The sequence below is a fragment of the Rhinopithecus roxellana genome, chromosome 7, assembly GCF_007565055.1.
Source record: "Rhinopithecus roxellana isolate Shanxi Qingling chromosome 7, ASM756505v1, whole genome shotgun sequence".
Taxonomy (NCBI): Eukaryota; Metazoa; Chordata; class Mammalia; order Primates; family Cercopithecidae; genus Rhinopithecus; species Rhinopithecus roxellana.
The window spans coordinates 59,461,038-59,481,675 of record NC_044555.1 but is presented as its reverse complement, the minus strand read 5'-3'; the positions used below and the strand labels follow the sequence as shown (position 1 = coordinate 59,481,675).

Below are 20,638 nucleotides of genomic sequence, written 5' to 3'. Positions count from 1 at the left end.
CATGAAGCACACGGTCACCCTCCAGCCACCAGAACCACAGGAACGTGGTGGTAACTGAGGGAAAACACATCTAGGCACACATCACGGTGGCACCTTCCAGCAGGTCCCCAGGGTTGCGCCCCTGGAGCTCTGACAAAGAGTGTGGCCCGGAAATGTTATGTTTGGACTGCGAGTTTTGGTGAAAAATAACAATGCATCAGGTTGCAGACAAAGCAGACCCTGCTATGTGCGTTTATGGGAGCCACGCCCAACAGGAACCACAGGGAATGATCCAGAGGAGAGTGATGGACAGACACCAAGAGACACACCAGAGAGAGGCTCTCAGGAGGAGGCTCTGTGGCCTCCAGACCACGTCAAAGCCAAGGCAGAAAGGATGAACTGAGGAAAGGAGGAAAATTTCCTCTTAAGGAAGGTAAAATCCAGAAGGGATCCCTAAAATGGCGAGCAGTTTAAACCTAGCAGTTTTGCATTAATTCACATAAAGTGTAATGAAAACTGTTAAGACACACAAGGAGAGACTGGCCAATCTACAGTCACAGAGGAAGACCCTTCACACCCCTTCACAGGATCTCGCAGCAGACTGGCTGAAAAGTATCCTTGAAACTGCAAACCTCTCTCAAGGAGACCCACTGAGTTGGGCAAAGGCGGGGCTGACTTACTTCTCGCCTCCCTGCTCTCCCACGTAGCCCTGCGTTTCACTCCATTCCAGGGTTTCTGGGACACCCAAGAAAGCGCGTAGTCCAGGGAGCACATCTGCCAACTGAAGGCCTTGACAAATGGCTTTCTGTACTGGCTGAGGCCAGGGCCCAGCGTACTGATAAGGAAGCTCTTCCAGAAAAAAGTTGGGACAAAAAGCATATTAGTGAGTGGACACAAACTAGAAAAGTCTCCACGTAATACGTTAATGCCAACAGAAAGCATCCACCATGAAGGAAGCACTAACCAACAACACAGATAAAAATGACTCTGGCAATTAACATCAGCCAGCCTCTGCATAGGCCATCCCAGTACTGGCAAGATGTGAGCTAAGTGGCTATAGCAGCAGAGAGAGAATTTATGCGCGGACCCAAAAGTGTGGCTTCCCACTGACTAAAACTGATTTAGCTACTGTTGCCACCAAAGTTCAACCTGCCAGCAACAAAAACCAATGCTGAGCTCCCAATATGCCATATTAGGCCCAACCCCTGGGCCGCTGACCCGTACTAGTCCGTGGTCTGTTAGGAATGGGGCCACATAGCAGGAGGTGAGCAACAGGCAGGGAGCAAAGCTTCATTTGTATTTACAGCGGCTCCCGATCACTTGCATTAGCGCCTGGGCTCTGCCTCCTGTGAGATCAGCTGCCGCATTAGATTCTCATAGGAATGCGAATGCTACTGTGAACTGCACAGGAATATGCAAGGGATCTAGGTTTTGTGCTCCTTATGAGAACCTAACTGATGCCTGATGATCTGAGGTGGACAGTTTCATCCCGTAACCATTCCCAACCCCCTCCCCCCCGCAGTCTCTGGAAAAATTGTCTTCCACGAAACCAGTCCCTGGTGCCAAAAAGGTTGGGGACTGCTGCAATATGGTATTGTCCATCACAGAGACAAACCAGCTTTTCGGTGGCCAGACACACTGGACTCCTTCCCTCCTAGAAAGGACAGGACTTCATTGACATACCTAATCTTGGCATAGCTTAGCCTTTCCTCCCTGCAGGGCCTTAGCCAGCACCACTATCTGAAATCTTACAGAGGATTTGATTCACTGCTGTGGAATTCCATATAACACCGTGTAGACCTGGGGAATCACTGTACAGCAAAGGAGATGAGGGTGTGGGTTCTCAACCAGGCACAGGTAAAACTCCAGCTTGGAGGCAGGTCTCTGTGAGGATGGAGGGCCAGCCACCAAGGTGCTGTATATGTATGAATTCAAAGATGATTCTGTGTCCCCAGTAAGAAGATTACATAGGGTTTGGGAATCAAAGAGTGGTAGCAAAAGAACTCTGATTACCACTATCCCTAATGAGCCACGTGGGGAGTCTGTGCCGCCCCTCCCTGCAGCTCTGGGGCCGGCGGTTTAGAAGGCCGCCACAGCAGAAAGGCAAGAGTGTAGGGCGGGAGCCACCTGGCCCCCCTGGGCTAACCCAGGGCAATGCAGAGCAGTGGCGGGGAGAGGGGGTGAGGGGGAAGAATGGCAGGGGCTGGGGGTGCCATCACGCCCAAGGCGCGGGCAGGAGCGTGCAGCTGAGCCCTGAACCCACGACGACCTGGAGCTGAGCAGCACCGAGGGTGCGGGGCGCCCAGATGGCAGCCTAGGAGAGAACTCCCCAGTCCCAGCCGCTGGATGTGGGAAGTCAGCCTTCACCTCCGCTGAGGTGTGCACCGGGACTGCCCCAGAGGAATGTTGCCTGTGGGGGCCACACACCTTCCTTCCCAAGACAGACCACGCCCCTCTACCAGGGCATGCCCCGCCCATTTCCAGGACAGGCCCCACCCCCTCTCTGGGCAGACCACGCCTCTTCCCAGGGCCGACTCTGCCATGTCCCAGGATGGACAGTACTTCATGAGTGCTCAGTCCGGGGACACAGAGGCCTGGACATGTTGGTCCAACCTGGAAGGTTCATTCCAGCTCCAGAGCTCCCTGTAAGGCCCAACAAGGCTGTCCTGGAGCCTACCGGGCAGCGTGCTTCTCCCTCTGCCTATCCCTGATTCGTCAGGTGTTGATCCCAAGAACACTCCAAATAAAATTCCTGCATGTTAATCTTCATCTCAGAGTCTACATCTAGGGAACGCAACCTGTAACATTAATTTATGTTTAAACACACTTTAATGTCATCTACCTCTAAACATTTCCACGGCACTAGTCTTAACATAAGCCTATGTAGTTTTTAGTCATTTAACATTATTGGCCGGGCGCGGTGGTTCAAGCCTGTCATCCCACCACTTTGGGAGGCTGAGACGGGCGGATCACGAGGTCAGGAGATTGAGACCATCCTGGCTAACACGGTGAAACCCCGTCTCTACTAAAAAAATACAAAAAACTAGCCGGGCGAGGTGGCGGGCGCCTGTAGTCCCAGCTACTCGGGAGGCTGAGGCAGGAGAATGGCGTAAACCCGGGAGGCGGAGCTTGCAGTGAGCTGAGATCCGGCCACTGCACTCCAGCCTGGGCGACAGAGCGATACTCCGTCTCAAAAAAAAAAAAAAAACATTATTATGCCCTTTCACATTCACCAAGTCATCCCTAGTTTGCTACCTTTCTCCTTTGTCCACATTATATCCTTGGTTCCACTGAGTCTATCCTACCCCCTCTCTGTGCAGTTTCCATTGGTTTCTAAGGTATTTCAACATAAGTTACCACAGTGCTTTCACTTTAAATGTTTCTGATTAAAGGCCAGACGCAATGGTTCACATCTGTAAACCTAGCACTTTGGAAGGCTGAGGCAGGAGTATCACCTGAGGTCAGGAGTTCGACACCAGCCTGAGCAACATGATGAAACCCTGTCTACTAAAAATACAAAAATCAGCCGGGCGTGGTGGGGCATGCCTGTAATCCCAGCTACTCAGGAGGCTGAGGCAGGAGAATCGCTTGAACCTGGGAGGCGGAGGTTGCAATGAGCCAAGATCACGCCACTGCACTCCAGCCTGGGGGACAGAGTGAGACTCTGTCTCAAAAAAATAATAAACGAATAAATAAATAAATAAATAAATGTTTCTGACTAAAATGAAGATATAAGACACATATAAAATATCTTCTAGAGCAAGAGATTGGAAGATCAGAAAGGGAACAGGATCAAGAGCACACAGAAACACTTTTTCCCTCTCTGAGGGAAGAGTGAAAACACGTAATTGATAGAGAAACAAGATTGTGAGACAGAGAAACAAGAAGGCCCTAGGTCAAGCAGTATGTGATTCAGGACAGGACTCTATTAAAACGGAATTACTAGACGTTCCTAAGAGCATTAACACCCTCCAAGTGTGTGGTTCAGTTCTGAGATTAAACTATTACAGGACAATATCCAGCTCCCCAGCCTGAGACCTTTGCCATTCGAGTGAATATTTTCCACTGTGGCAGAAACACGTGATTTATTTGCCTGTCTCACACTTTCAGGCTAATCTGCATAGTAAGCGACAAAATGTTCCAGGATTCCTGGGTTTTACTCCTTCCTAACTTTTGTGGGGTTTTGTTTGTGTATTTCCCTTGGGATTCAATATAGAAATCCTGCCAAATATATTTGGCAACCATTGTCCTTGACATGAACTGTTCTTTCACATTTTATCTAAAACTAATCAGAAAACCTATTATATTCCCTGACCCATGGTTAGAAGAAACTGAGCAGCTGCAGGAACAGATAATATAAAACTGAATTTTCCCAGCTGTTTATTTCAAACCTTGGCAGAGGCTGTCAGGATGTGTCCAGAGTCAGCTTATCCTGTTAATCAGTATCAAAATAATCTAAAGTGTCAAAGGGTTTCATCAAAATAAAAACTCTATCAACTTTTTTCTGGTAAATACATGTGACTGCCTATACAACAATAGAAAGCTAGATAATAAATTAATGATGTATTCTATTCAATTCAACTCAAACTATTATTCTCTAGCCTCAGGCTGCATGCTAGATGGACACTAAAATATACACAGTGTATGAAGTAAAATTATCTCAATATTAATTGTTAACAAGACTAACTTTAGTGGATAAATGGTTGTTTAGTTAGATGCCAGGCTACTGATAATCTGGACCTCTACTTCAAGGTCACTAACATTGCTCATCTGCAGGCTATATAGGATCCCTTCCTCACACCATATACCAAAATTAACTCCAAGTGGATCAATGACCTCAATGTACGAATTAAAACTACAAAAGCCTCAAAAGAAAATATAGGTTTAAATCTTTGTGATCTTCGATTTGACATCGATTTCTTAGATAGACATAAAAAATACAAGCAACCAAAGGGGCAAAATAAATAAATATTGGACTTCATCAAAATGAAAAACTTTTGCATCACAGGATACTATTAGGAAAGTGAAAATACTACCCACAGAATGGGAAAAATATTTTCATGTCATAGCTCTGATAAGGGTATAATATTAAGAATATATAAAGAACTTATACTACTCAGTACTAAAAAAAAAATCCAATTAAAAATACACAAACAATTTAAATAGACATTTCTCCAAACGAGATATACAAATGGTCAATAAACACATGAAAAGACTCTCAACAACATTAGTTATCAGGGAAATGCAAATCCAAGCTACAATGAGATACCACTTTATCCACACGAGGATGGGTATAATTAAAAAGACAAACAGTAACAAGTGTTGATAAGAATATGGAAAAATGGGAACACTCATACTTTGCTAGTGAAAATGTAAAATGGTGCAGCTGCTTTGAAAAAGTTTGGCAGTTCCTCTAAAAGTTAAACATAGAATTACCATGTGACCTAGCAATTATATTCGTAAGTATATTCTGAAGAGAAATAAAAGCACATGTACACAAAGACTTGTACATGAATGTTCTATAGTATCATTATTCATAATCGCCAAAAGGGGAAACAATCCAAAAGTCCATCAACAGATGAATGGATAAACAAAATATGGTCTATCCATACAATGGAGTATTATTCAGCCATAAAAAGGAGTTAAATTCTGATACATACAACATGGAAGATTTTTTTAATTAAAAAATGAAAATAGTTTCATTCTTACTATATCTTTCTTTTCTTATTTTAATTCCTCTGTCATTCTGCAAAAATGGAAGAATCCTGAAAACATGCTAAGCAAAAGATGCCAGACACAAAAGGCCACATATTTTATCCCTTCATTTACATGAAATATTCAGAATAGGCAGAACCACAGTGACGGAAAGTAGGTTAATGGTTGCCAAGGGCTGGGGAAAGGAAGAAAATTAGAAGTGACTGTTTAATGATTACAGGGTTTCTTTTTGAGGTGATGAAAATATTCTGGAATTAAATAAAGATGATGGTTGCACACTTTACAGATTCACTAAAAACCACTGAATTGTACACTTTAAAATGGTGAATTTTATGATATGTAAATTATATATCAATGAAAAAGTGGAGATTTAGGAAAGGAAAAAAATCTCCACACTGAAAATACATGATTTTTACAGTATGTAAATCGTACCTCCAAGGAGTGAAAAAATGATAAGGAAATATTCTGAACTTTATACTATTAAATTCAACAGCTCAGATGGAATTTCTTTTCTTTTTTTGAGACACAGCCTTGCTTTGTTGCTCAGGCTGGAGTGCAGTAGCACGATCCACAGTTTATAGCAGCCTTGAACTCTTGAGCTCAAGTGATCCTCCTGCCTCAGCCTTCCAAGTAGCTGGGACTATAGGCATATGCTAACACACTTGGCTAATTAAAAAAAAAAAAATTTGTAGAAATGAAGTCTTGTTATGTTGCCCAGGCTGATCTCAAACTCCTGGTCTAAAGCAATCTCCCTCCCTCCTCCCAAAGTGTTGGGGTTACAGGTGTGGGTCACCATGCCCAGTCTCAAATGGAATTTCTTAAAAGAAATTATTAAAATTTATCCTAAAAGAAATAGAAAATTCAAATAGCCCTTTACCTATTAAAAATAGAATTCATAATTAAAACCCTTAAAAAAACCAAACCAAAACAAAACAAAAAACACTGGGATAAGATGATTTCCCTGGTGAATATAGTTAAACATTTAAAAAAGAAATGATACCAATTCTACACAAACTCTTTCATAAAATAGAAGAGTGAACATGTCTCAACTCATTTTATAAGAATCGTCTTACTCTTTGGTATGATTTGGTTGTGTCCCCACCTAAATCTCATCATGAATTGTAGCTCCCATAATCCCCACGTTGCGTGAGAGAGACCGGGGGGGAGGTAATTGAATCATGCCAGTGGGTTTTTCCCATGCTGTTCACATGATAGTGAATAAGTCTCAAGAGATCTGATGGTTTTATAAAAGGCAGTTCCCTTGTACAATGCTCTTTTGTCTGCCACCATGCCATATAAGATGTGCCTTTGCTCCTCCTTTGCCTTCCACCATGTTTGTGAGGCCTCCCCAGCTATATGGAAATGTGAGTCCATTAAATGTCTTTCATTTATAAATTACCCAGTTTCGGGTATGTTCTTATAGCAGCATTAGAACGGATTAATACCACTCCTACACCAAAACCAGACAATGACATTATAAGAAAATCACAGTCAAATATCCATCATGAACACAGACGCAAAAACTAAAAAACCACCATCACCACCACCAAAACCCTTAACAAAAAGTTTTAGTTGGCCAGGGCTTCCATAACAAAATACCAGAGATTGGGTGACTTAAATAACAGAAACTTATTTTCTCACAGTTCTGGAGGCTGGAAATCCAATATCAGGGTGCCAGTGTGGTCAGTTTCTAGTGAGAGCCCTCTTCCCAGCTGGTAGACGGTTGCCTTCTTGCTGTATGTTCACACGGCTTTTCCTCAGTGCATGAGTGTGGAGAGAGAACTTTCTCTCTTCTTATGAGGCCACCAATCCTATCAGATTAGGACTCCATCCTTATGACCTCATTTAACCTTGTTTACCTCCTAAAAGCCCGATCTCCAAATATAGTCACATCAAAAGTTAGGACTTCAACATATGAATCTGGGGTGGGGGAAGGTGGAGACAATTCAGTCCATAGCGAAAATACTACCAATATAATATGTCACAACCAGGTGGATTTTTTCCCTGGGAATATATAGCTGGTTCCTCATTAAAAAATCAATCAAGGTAATTCACCATAACAGAATAAACAAGATAAATCATATGACCATTTGAATAAATGCAGAAAAAGCATTTGACAAAATCCAACATCAAATCTTGATAAAAACTGTCACACCAAGAATAGAAGGAAACGTCCTCAATGTGACAAAGAGCATCTGTGAAAAAATTACAAGTAACTGTACTTAATGGTAAAATAATATTTTCCCTCTGAAATCAGGAACAAGACAAGGATTCTGCTATCATCAGTTCTATCTAACATTGTACTGGAGGCCCTTGCCAGTGCAGTAAGGCATGAAAAAAATAAAAATAAAAAGCATCCAGTTTGGAAAGGAAGAAGCAAACTATCTTCATTTGCAGACAACGTTATTGTATATGTAGAAATTCTAAAAGAAGTGCAAAATGCTACTAGAGCTAAAATGCAAATTAATAAGATTAGAGTGAACAAGGTCAATATACAAAAATCAACTGAATTTCTACATTTTAGTAACAAATGATTGAAAAATGAAAACAAATAAAAATTATACAATTAACAATAGCATCAAATCCCTCAAAATCCTTAGGGATACAATTAATAAAATTCTTCCAAGAAGTACTGTGTAGGCTACAAAATATCCTAGAGGGAAATTAAAGAAAATCTAAAGAAACAAAGCACAGATACACACATCTATGGAACTAGAGAATCCACAAACAGATTTGCCTATATACAGTCATTTAATTTTCTACAAAGGTGCCAATGGAATTCAATAGAGAAAGAAAAGCTTTTCACACCATACCGAAAATTTAACTCAAAATGTATTATAAACCTAAATACTAATGCTAAAATGATAAAAGTTCTAGAAGAAAACAGAAGAAAGGCTTTGTGAACTTGAGGTAGGCAAAGATTTCCTAGGACAGGGGAAAAAAAGCATGAAACATAGAAGAAAAAAAGCTAAATTGGACTCAACTACAACTATAAATTTCCACTATTTGAAAGACACCATTTGGAAAATGAAAATGCAAGTCATAGATTGGAAAAAAATATTCAAAGCACGTACATCTGAAAAGTATATATACAAAGAATTATCAAAACTCAACAATAACAAGACAAACAACCCAATTAAAAACTGGCCAAACCATTATCCTAAGTGAATTAACACAGGAATTGAAAACCAAATACCATATGTTCTCACTTATAAGTGGGAGCTAAATGATGAGAACACATGGACATAGAATCATAGACACTGGGGACTACTAGAGGAAAGAGGGAAGAGGAAGGGTAGCAAGGAGTGAAAAACCACCTATTGGGTACTATGTTCACTACCTCGGTGACAGGATCATTCATTCGTAACCCAAACTTCAGCATCACGCAACATACTCATGTAACAAACCTGCACACGTACCTCTTCGGTCTAAAATAAAAGTTGAAACTACGTTTAAAAAAAAGGACAAAAGATTTGAATAGACACTTCCAAGAAGATATAGGAGTGGCTAATTAGCACATGCAACATCTTTAGTCATCAGAGATACGCAAATTAAAAGTATAACCAGGCGTGGTGGCTCAAGCCTGTGATCCCAGCACTTTGGGAGGCTGAGGCGGGTGGATCACTTGAGGCGAGGAGTTTGAGACCAGCTTGGCCAACATAGCAAAACTCCGTCTTTACTAAAAATACAAAAATTAGCTGGGCGTGGTGGCGTGTGACCGTAGGCCTAGCTACTCAGGAGGCTGAGGCAGGAGAATTGCTTGAGCTTAGGAGGCAGATGTTGAGCTGAGATTGCGTCACTGCACTCCAGCCTGTGTGATGGGATGAGACTCCATCTCAAAAAAAAGTATACTGAGATACCACTATGCAGTCATTAAGTACTGGCAACATCAAATGTCGTTCAGGATATATTGCAACTGGAACTCTCATGCATTGAAGGTGGAAGTATAAAATGGAACGTTCAAGAAATCTGTCTGGCAGTTTCTTTTAAAGTTAAACATGCACTTACCATATGATCCAGCAATTCCACTCCTAGATATTTAACTAAGATAAATGAAAATAGATGTTCACACAAAACAGGTGGAACACTGTTCACAGCAGGTTTATTTGTATTTGCCCCTAACTGGAAATAACCCCAAATTGTGATATAATCCCATAATGGAGCAGTAATCAGCAATAAAAAGGATAGAAATACTTTATACAACAACCTGCATGAATTTCCAAATCATGATGCTGAAGAAAAAAAGCCATAGAAGAATGCATACCGTATGATTCCACTGATGTAAAATTCTAGAACATGTGAAAACAAATCGGTAATTTTCAGATAGCAGTTTATTGCCTGAGGCCAGGTCAGTGGGCGAGACTCATTAAAAAGTTGCAGGAGGGTTGATGTAAATGTATGTTGATTAGGGTGGTGGTTATGCAAGTGTATGCATTTGTCAAAACTCATCAAACTGCACATTTAAAACTGATGTGCTGCATTGTATGTAAACTATACCTGTGGCAGGTAAAAATTTGGCCCACATCACCTTTGCTCCTTGGTGTGATGACCAAAAATACATTATGTGGCAAACTAAGACTTTGAAGATGGAATTAAGGGTGCTGATCAGCTGACCTTGAGATGGGGAGAGTAATCTGAATTATCCAGGTCAGCCCAGTGTAATCACATGGGTCCTTAAAAGTAAAAGAGAGAGGCAAAAAAGGCCAGAGATATGCACGGAAAATTGAAGTCAGAGCAATTCCAAGCATGAGAGAGTGTTGATGCACCATTGCTGGTTTCCACTACATGGAACAGTTTGCTGAGGATGGGGCCTAGGAACCTAAATTTTAATAAGCTTCTCGAGTGATTCATGAACTAGCTTGAGAACTAGTGCCTTCATGAACTTCAGCTTTGGGATGAACTTTAAGTTGGGGTCCAGTTAATGTATATGAGAGATATTGCTTTTTTTTTTTTTTTTTGAAATGGGGTCTCACTGTGTTGCCCAGGCTGGAGTGCAATGGTGTGATCTTAGCTCACTGCAACCTCCGCCTCCCAGGTTCAAGTGATTCTCCTGCCTCAGCCTCCTGAGTAGCTGGGATTACAGGCGAGCACCACCATACCCAGCTAATTTTTTTTTTTTTGGTAGAGATGGGGTTTCGCCATGTTGGCTAGGCTGGTGTCGAACTCCCGACCTCAGGTGATCTGCCTGCCTCGGCCTCCCAAAGTGCTGGGATTACAGGCGTGAGCCACCGTACCTGGCCAATTGCTTATTTATATCTCCAAGCTCCACGGATCAGAAAATACTTTTCCTGAAAAGTTACCCAGCAGAGGTCAGATCATGTTGAAAGGGCAAGTCTCTGGAATGTTCATAAGGGTATACGGAGCTAGCGCAGTTGAACTGTTCACTTTTTGCATAAGAAATCTCACTGTTCATGTTTTCCCATCGGACAAAATAAAACAGACTGAGGAGTTATGTATATTAATGTGTGAACAGTGCATAGCTACATGCCAATAAAGCAGCACAGTTAATGAATCAATAGCTTTTTTTCCTGCTCAGTGAAAATAAAAATGCTTTATACCAACTAGAAAAAAAAATAAATCCAAAAGCTCATTCTTCGAAAAGAGCACCACCAGCAACAAAATAGACAAATCACTGGCAAACTTATTCAAGGAGAAAAGATAAATAGCAAAGATAGAGGAATTTAGGAATAAGAAAGGGCACATAACTACAGATAATGTGGAGTAAAAGAATCATGAGTGAGTGCTACATGCAACACTGTCGCAACAAAATTGAAAAAATAAATAAAGTTACTTCCTAGAAAGGTATATAATTATTAGAAGTTGAAACTTGAATTGACTGATTATCATAGAAGAGCCTGGAGGGGTGATATTGCAAATGTCAGTAGGACCAAACGGATTCGTAAGTGAGTCTCGCTTAACTTTTAGACAATGGGTAATTCTAATGTTACTTAAGCTATTCTAAGCAATTCATTTGATAAAGCCAACAAAACTTTGTTTACTATTATTAGTAGGTCGAGCAGTGAGAATCCACTAATAATAGAAAAAAAAGAAAAAAGTTATAGATCAATCCCACATTCAAAGGCACACGCTGTCTCAAGAGATAGTAGCGCATAGAACCCACTAATACTCAAATGACATGAATAGCAGATTGTACTCCAAGAATGTAAGTGTATTTAGTGTCAGGACATCTATTAACATAATTTATCAACATATCAAAGAAGACAATTCAGATGATACCAGCTACTGAAAAGTTATTTATGATAAACATTTTGTGGCAAATGAGAATAGAAGTAACAAGCACCATTTGCAAAAACCAAAACAGCAAATGTTACTCTCAATAGCAAAATACAAAAATTATTTCAAGTAAACATAGAGTAGAAGGAATGTTCACTTTCATTGTTATTATTTAACATTTTCTCCTGTTTTCTAATAAATTCAATAAGATAAGAAAATGAAATAACTGGCTATAAACATTGGAAATGAGTTAAAATCTGTCTCATTTAACTGATGATATGATATGATTCAATATTCATAGAGACTTTCGGGTAAAATTACTAGAATTAATAGGCGAATTTGGTAAGGTAGCTAGATTTAAGATGAATATACAACGGCTGGGTGCAGTGGCTCAAACCTGTAATACTAGCTGTTTGGGAGGCTGAGGTGGGCAGATTGCTTGAGCTCAGGAGTTGAAAACCAGCCTGGGTAACATGGCAAAAACCCATCTCTAAAAAATATACAAAAATTTTCCGGGCATGGTGGCCTGCTCCTGTAGTCCCAGCTACTTGAGGGGCTGAGACAGGAGAATTGCTTGAATCCAGGAGGTCAAGGCTGCAGTGAGGTGAGATCACCCCACTGCACTCCAGCCTGGGTGACAAAATGAGACCCTGCCTCAAAAGAAAATGCTGAATAAACACAAACCAATAGCTTATCTCTATTCTGGTACTAAGCACTCATAAATGGAAATAGGAGAAAACTATCTTATTAACAATAGCATCACACTTATAAAATACATAGAGATAAATGTAATAAGAAAAATATTTAAATTTATTATATTAATAAAATTAAGGTATGAGTTTAATGAAATTTCAGTTAGAATCACAACAGGGCTTGGATCTTTTTAATTTGAAAAATATCTTAACAGTTTTATGTGGAAGAATAAAGTGTCTAAGAATAGCTAAGAAAGGTACAAAAAGAATAGTGAAGATTGCTTTCACCCACCAGATATCAGAAGATATCATAGGCTCACTATAATCAAATCACTATGGTATTGGCATAGCAAGATAATACTAGATTAGTGAAACAGCCTAATGAATCCAGAAATATATGCTAATATATATGAGAACTTTATATGATGAATGTGTTGATTCAAACCAGTGGCAAAAGGTGCCATCATAATAGGCTATTGATCTGGATGGAAATAAAGCTAGACAAATCCCTCTCTCATGCCATATGACAAAAGTAATTAGCAGATAATTGAAGCAATGCATATAAAAAGCAAAACAGTAAACATCTTGCAAGAAAATCTGGGAGACTACACGTACAATCTTGAGGTGTGGGAAACATTTTTAACCAACCTTGCCAACTCTGAAGACATGAAAGAAAAGATATTTCTGCTTATAAAAATTAAAAACTGTTTTGGTAAAAGTTATAACAAAGTCAACAGATAAACAATAGATCTTGGGGGAAACTGCAATATACATGACAAAGAGTTAATACTTGTAATAATAAAAGGGTTCTCATAATTTTTTTTTAAATGAAAGAGCCCAAAGAATAATGGGCAAAGCATATGACTAATTAAATCCCCCAAATAAATTCAATAGCCAACAAGCATTTAAAAAGATGCTCAAGCTATTAGAAATAAAAATAACACAATGAAAGTAATGATGCAATATCACTCCACACCTGTAAAATTGGCAAATTTTAAAAACAGGATAAAACTTATCACTATGTGAGTGCAGAGAGAAGGCCATTTTCATACTTCGATGGTAGAAATGTGTGAAAAGTTCTGGCTTCTTTGGAAATTAAAACTTAGAAGGAAACATTCCCTTCGTTCCATTAATATTCCTCTTGCAAATTAGTTCGACAGAAGTAAAAGCACCAGTATGCAATGATATAGGATATAGTAGCCAAAAACTGGAATAAAGTGAACGTAGATACAGCCATACCATAGAATCTTATATAGCCAATAAATGTAATGAATTAAGGCTATGCCAATTGACTTAGAGTTCTAGTAGGTGTTAATGAGTGAGAAATGTGTGTATAATGTCCTAATTTTATAAAACAAATAGTGTCCAAGAAAACCTTTGTCTGTGTGTATGTGTATGTGAATATATACGATCATACTGGGGTTACCTAGTTGAGGTGGGAGAGAAGGGGACTGATGTGGAAAGAGGGTGGGGAGCCAAACAGAAAGAACCAAAAAGACTATAAAGTATGTACAATATGACCACATTTAATGTTTACATAGCCACTATCTATGTATTATATTTAAATCTTTATAATACACATTTAAAGAAGACAAAACAAAATATAAAATAAATGATTTCAACATTCAACTCAATAAGCAAAAATTGAACAACAAAATGAACCAAAGGAAATTAGAAGGAAGGAATGAATTAATGAAAGTAGAAGCAGAAACTGATGCAACACAAAGAAAAAAGAGATTTGATAAATCAAACCAAAAGAAAATTCTTGACAAGACCAATAAAATCAAGAAAACTCCTGGAAATATTATTTTTAAAAGACAGAAGAGAACATATACAACATAAGGAATGAAAAAGGAAATATAACTACAGACACAGAACAGTTTAACAAAAGTTACATATGAGAGACTCATATGTAACTTGATACCAATACATTATCAAATCTAGGGATAGATTTCTTTCTATGAAAATATAGACCAAAATATAGACAAAAATATACCAATATTTACTGAAGAAGAGGTAGAAAAATCTGAATCAACTGATGACCATAGACAATATTGATAGTTATTTAGTATTCTCCCTAAATGCACCAGAAACCCCCAAACATGAAAAGCTTCTGAACTCATGGCTCATATTATCCTTACACCCAAAGTAGAAAAGATATTTAAAAACACACATCGCACGTACACACAAGAGAACCAGACATGAAACCCGTGTGTGATATTGATTAGCTCTCACTGCCTTCTCTCCATGGAAGCTTGGGCAGGCGGAGGGCAGTTTTGTCTTTGCCCCTTCAACCTCCCTCTACTCCAGTCTCTAGATTCTGAAGGAGCAGCATGTGACAAAGAGGAGCAACGGACAAAACAGAACAAAATATCAGCAAATAGGTCAGACCTATGAAGAGAACTGGCAATTAGCTTTTGTACTAATAACACAGATGTGAGCACAACTTACTCAGAAATGTTTCTTTGGGGCCCAGGTAGCATCACAACCATCCTAACCTGATGTCTGCACCTTCCTCCAAGCAGACTTACACCCCCACAATCCTGGCCCCTGATCAGACCCCACAGAACATGCCTTTACCTTGTGTCCACAGGTAGCTCACCGAGATCACTTTGCATATAGTCCCATGACAGTTCCACTGCACCCAAGTAGTATCTTCTGGTGGCACTAAAGCAGAATCGCAAAAGGCACAGAAAGAAGCAGGTGGAGAGCTCTATTTGCATGACTTATTGCCACAAATGTTCAACTGAAGAAGCAAAAGGTTAATTCTTCTTTAAAATATCTTTAGCTCCCAGGAGGGGAAAAAAGTAAAATTTCTGATTTAATGAAAAGTGCCAATTTCTTTGCAGAGCATTTTAAGGAACTTTACCCGCTGGATGTGCTTAGCACTAAGCAGTAACCGACAGGATTGCTTTCTTTTCATCAGTGGGAAGCAGCCACAGGAAGAACTGAAGTAGGAAAAGGGAGGCTACTAAACTTAACCCATTCACTTCTGAGAGCAGTAGGGGCATGAGAAGTCTGCTTTAATCAGAACTTTTAAGGAAAGGAGGAGAGGGATGGATAAGTCAAAGTGAACAGAAGCTTTAATTTGTGCTCCTATTCCTAGCCTACTACAACCCTCTTCCTGATTGGCAGCAGCAAGAGAAGTTCTGGATGTTGTCGAAGATTCTAGAATTCACTTGCACTAGCAAGAGTAACCAGCAACCTGTTAGTCGCTCTGCTTCCGCACTTGCCCCTCACACTGCTGCCAGTGTGAGGAATTTATAGTTTTTTTTTTTTTTTTTGAGACGGAGTCTTGCTCTGTCGGCCGGATCTCAGCTCACTGCAAGCTCCGCCTCCTGGGTTCACGCCATTCTCCTGCCTCAGCCTCCCAAGTAGCTGGGACTACAGGCGCCCGCCACCTCGCCCGGCTAGTTTTTTGTATTTTTAGTAGAGACGGGGTTTCACCGGGTTAGCCAGGATGGTCTTGATCTCCTGACCTCGTGATCCGCCCGTCTCGGCCTCCCAAAGTGCTGGGATTACAAGCTTGAGCCACCGCGCCCGGCCAGGAATTTATAGTTTTTAAAACTATAGTTTTACATAAAACATGAGGTTAGGCAACTATTGTTTTAAAAACTATATAGTTATAATTTAAAACTATAAAGCAAATCCTACCACTCCTCTTCTCAGAATCCTCCAATGGCTTCTGTCCTCCATCAGGGTAAAACCCTACATCTTTACCATGGCCTAAGTACTAGAGCATCCCACATGGTTGGCATGCCCTTTCTCCTGACCTCTGTAGTCTCATCTCACTCTGGTTATACTGGTCTCCTTACTCTTCCCTAAAATACCAAGCACACTCATGCCCCTGGACCTCAATACTTGCTATTTCTTTTCCCTCAGATTTCCACGTAGTTCCTCTCCCACAAGTCCTTCGTATTTCAGCTCAAATCTTGCCTGCTGAATGAGGTTTAAATATGGAACACCACATTTATGTTGTAAGCTGTTTACCCTACCTGCATTACTGATATTTTTCTCAATAGCACTCATAACCACCTGGCATTTATTCACTTATTTATTTTGTCTTGTTTTTAACCTAACACTTTTCCAGGTTGTTTACATTTGGCCCAGGTATAGAATATATCTCTTTACAACAGAATGTAGCCATGGTGAGCTCAAACACCCTACTCAGGTTAATGTGTATTAGGGAGAGTGAGGTCTCCTGCAGGGGCCTCAAAGTGTAAGAGCTTATGAGAAGAAACTTGATCAGGGTTGCTATAAAAACGTTATCATTGAGCTCAGTTCTGCACAAACAAGAATGTGTTCAGGAGCAATTGGTATACTGTTGACTGGTTTGGAAACAGGCGGCAGGAAGCCCCTTTGATAAACACTCCTCTCCAATAGGTACAAGGATGCAGAGATGACAGCTGACACTATATGCCAGGAACTATTCTAGGTGCTTTTAAATACAGGTACTATTCTTACCTTCATTTTATGGGTGATGAAACTGAAGCACGGAGAGGTTAGGCAACTTCCCCATGGTCACACAGCTTGTGAGTGGTAGCATTCAAACCCATGTACTCTGGCTCCAGAAGTACACCACTATGCTATACTTCTATGCCTCAGAAATGAAGAAAACCCAGTTCCCAATCCTCTGGGAATAACAGTGCAATGGAGGAGACAGAAAAGTAGACAGTTACAGTACAGGGTGATAAATTCTCTGCCAGGTGCTACATAGGCTATCTGATTTAATCCTCATGACAACACAGCAATGTGGATACAGATAAAGTAACTGAGGTACAGCGAGGTTAAATGGCTTGCCTACAGCCACACAACTACCGATTTATTTTTACTCAACTCCTATGGTGCTACAAAATCCTATATTAAGCAGTATAATTGAAAAGAAAAAGAAAACAATAGCACAGTGATTATAAAGAAAATAGCTTGATTGTGTCACTCCTAAAGTGGTGGATCAGATGTCAATGTTTATTATCATTCACTAATTACATTTATGAATAATTTTTAAAAGTAAAGGAAAAGACTGGCTGTTTTAACTAACATAATAGAAACTGTTGCTGAATTTTCTGTTGAAGATATATTTTGAAGTCAGTTTTATTAAGTATAACTCACATGTAAAATTCAAAAGAAAAATTAAATATATAAATAAAATGTGTCTTCCTCCACTAACAGGGTAGGGCACATCGCAGGAGCCGATAAATATTTGTTCAATGTTTACATGAGCAAACACCGTCACTCAGCCGTCTTTATTTTCAGTGAGTCATAGGTAAAATATTCTTCACCAGGCGAGGATTGAGTCGCAGTCGCGTCAGGAACTCGCCTCCAGGTACTTAGCGAGCGAGCCCCGACGGCCGCGGTTGGTGGAGGGGGGAAAATGGGGGAGAGTGGGGGGTAGTTTGGGGAGACTGAGGTGGGGAGTAGGGGGAGAACGAGGAAGGGAGCCTCACCCCTGGGAAGCTTTCTGCGCACGCGCATCTCGGTGCCTCTGTTGGGCGGGGTTGCGGGGCCTGTGACACCGCCCGCTGAGCTCTGTGATGTAGCCGCTTGGGGAGACTGGAAGCAGCCGCGGCGCGCCCGGCCCGCCGTCTTCCGCTGCCGCCGTGGGAATGGAAACATCTGCCCCACGTGCCGGAAGCCAAGTGGTGGCGACAACTGAGCGCCACTCCGCGGCCTGCCGCGCAGATCCTCTGCGTGTGTCCTCGCGAGACGAGCTCACCGAAATGGCCGCGTCCACTCAAGGTAAGGGCGGGCGCGCGCGCGGCCGGCGCCGCCGGGAGCCGCCTTCCTGGGCTCCGGAAGGGGAAGGGCTCCGCGCCCGCCAGTCCCGAAGGAGCTCCCCGGGGAGCCAAAGCGGCGCGGGGACCGGGAGGACGCTCGGGGCTCGCCCCTGGCCCATCCGCTCCCAGGGTCCGGCCAAGGTCACGCGCGTGTCTGGGGCCTAACCATCCCGGTGTGTCGTCTCCAGTGGAGCTCACCCAGCCTTCCGGCGCCGCCCCCGGCAGCTGAAGCACGGAAACATTCTGTCCCTGTTCTCGGAAGCGGTCTGGCTTCTTTGTCCCTTTGGACGTTCATCTCAAATGCCTCGTGGCGTCGTTCCGTGTACAAGGCACCTCCCCAATTGCTTTATTGTTGATTTTGAAAAACTAGCACATATGGGATGGTACTTAAGAGTAGCCTTCTGTTTAGTCGGCATAGTCAAAGATTCCGTGTAATTCGCAGTGGAGCACGTCTTTAAGTTATACTTCTTACCCTATTTTGAATGCTTAGGTTGTATTTAATTTAGTACTGATTCACAGGAGCCCATTGCTAAACAGAGCCATGATCGAAAACTCAATTATATAAAAGTAAAATTACATAAAGTATGTTAAAAACAAAGGCAGTGAAAATACTAAAAACTCATCACTTTTATTATTTACCGTGTTTTATTGTTACTTTGCTTTTGGGGTTATTTATACATCTATTGTATCTCTGTGGAGGAGATACTATACTAGGGAGCTCTACTGTGCATCTCTTCCCAACTCTGGATTCAGTGGTGTCACAATTCAGTAATGTCACGCTCACGATGAATGAATACACAAGGGAAACTGGCTACACTACAAATCAGCCCTTGCCTAAAGCCGACTGTTAAACATTTTACCAGCACCCCGCTAAATTTTAGATGACTCTGGGAAAGTGGAATGTGCAATGTGATAATTATGTATTTACCTGCAGAGCAGACTTCTCTTACTGACTTTAAACGTATAGGTCGATCAGGTATTTGCACCTAGGAAATTGTTGTGAGAAATTTTGAGGTTAAGATGAATTTTAATTGTTATCACAGTGATGATCACATAATACTGTGATCATTGATTTTGTGGGCTCATAAACGTGGCTAGTGGCTGACTTTTGTCTCTCATAGTGCTTAGCAGTGTTTGACCAATGACTGACCAAATATCTGGCATTTAATCCACCTTCCCCCCTACTCTTTTTTAGGGACTAGATCTGTCATTGAGGCTACAGCGCAGTGGCACAATCATAGCTCACTGCAGCCACAAACTCCTGGGCTCAAGTGATCCTCCCACCTCAGCCTCTAATTCCCTCTTTTGACTGGAGCCACCTGTTGATATAAGGGGCTTGGTCAAATTACATTAAAACAAAACTGTAATGTTTTGCTGTTACATTAGAAAAATAAATTATTTAACTACTTGTGAGGCCATGGAGTACCCAGGTACTCAAACATCCATATTTTGTCTGCTAAATGGGCATCTGTGATGTATCCTGAATGAATTCTTGAATGTTTTGTGTATAGTTTAAGGTAGAGGTTGAGAGTAGTTTTTTTTTAAAAAAAAACAAAAACAAATATATAGTAGTTCTAACATCACTTGTTGTTTCCTTCATTGAATTACCTTGGTGCTGTGTTATTAAAAATCAAATGACTATATGTGTGGATCTATTTCTGGATTCTCGATTCTCTTCCATTGCTATATTTGGGTATCCTTGGCTCAGTTTGACAGTATTGAATGTCATCGCTTTATAAGTCTTGAAATTAAGGTAGTTGTATATTATACTGTAGCTTCATAATAAGCCTTGAAATTCCTTGAACCCTCCTCTTTCCCCTGCCCGCCCCCGCCCCCAGGATTATTCTGGCCGTTTGTGGCAGTTTGTATTTTCCTGATTGCAGCAATATTGACGATTCCTCGTGGTCTTTTTCCTAGTGACTTTGACACTCCTCCCACCCAGGGGTAGGGTCTGTATTCCCTCTTCCTGAAGCTGAATGGGAGCTTGTGACTGACTGCCTGTTCCTACAGAATGTAGTGGAAGTAATATTGCATTTGTTCTCTCCCTTTCTTGGGACTTTCACCTCCTGAACTCTGCTCCTATGCTGTGAGGAAGCCTAGACTGATTCACAAAGAGTAGCCGCCTGTCTATCTGAATGAGCGTAGAGTCTTCAGACCCAGCCTGTAAATCTTCTGGCTAAAGCCTCAGACATCATGAAACAAACACAAACCACAGTGCCGTGACTGAATTCCTGATAGAATCTG

General features: G+C 41.1%; 2 protein-coding genes across 7 annotated transcripts in view; one reads left to right on the top strand and one right to left on the bottom strand.

Moving 5' to 3' along the window:
* The window catches only part of F8 (coagulation factor VIII), a 224,087-nt gene extending 205,868 nt beyond the window's left edge, over window positions 1-18,219 (bottom strand). For 5 of the 6 annotated variants that reach the window (XR_004058312.1, XR_004058313.1, XM_010352828.2 and 2 more), the window contains exon 1: window positions 15,201-15,544. Coding sequence is in view for 3 of the 6 variants with exons in the window: in XM_010352828.2 (XP_010351130.1) it covers window positions 15,201-15,343 (143 nt within the window). In the remaining 3 variants the exon portion in view is untranslated. Of the gene's footprint in view, window positions 1-15,200; window positions 15,545-18,064 lie in introns of those variants that run through there. The other variant, XM_010352837.2, reaches the window with a different exon arrangement.
* Window positions 17,955-20,638, top strand: part of FUNDC2 (FUN14 domain containing 2) — a 28,451-nt gene continuing 25,767 nt past the window's right edge. Inside the window, exon 1 of the mRNA XM_010352859.2 lies at window positions 17,955-18,356. Within this exon, the coding sequence (XP_010351161.2) occupies window positions 18,224-18,356 (133 nt within the window). The 5' untranslated portion in view covers window positions 17,955-18,223. The remainder of the gene's footprint in view (window positions 18,357-20,638) is intronic.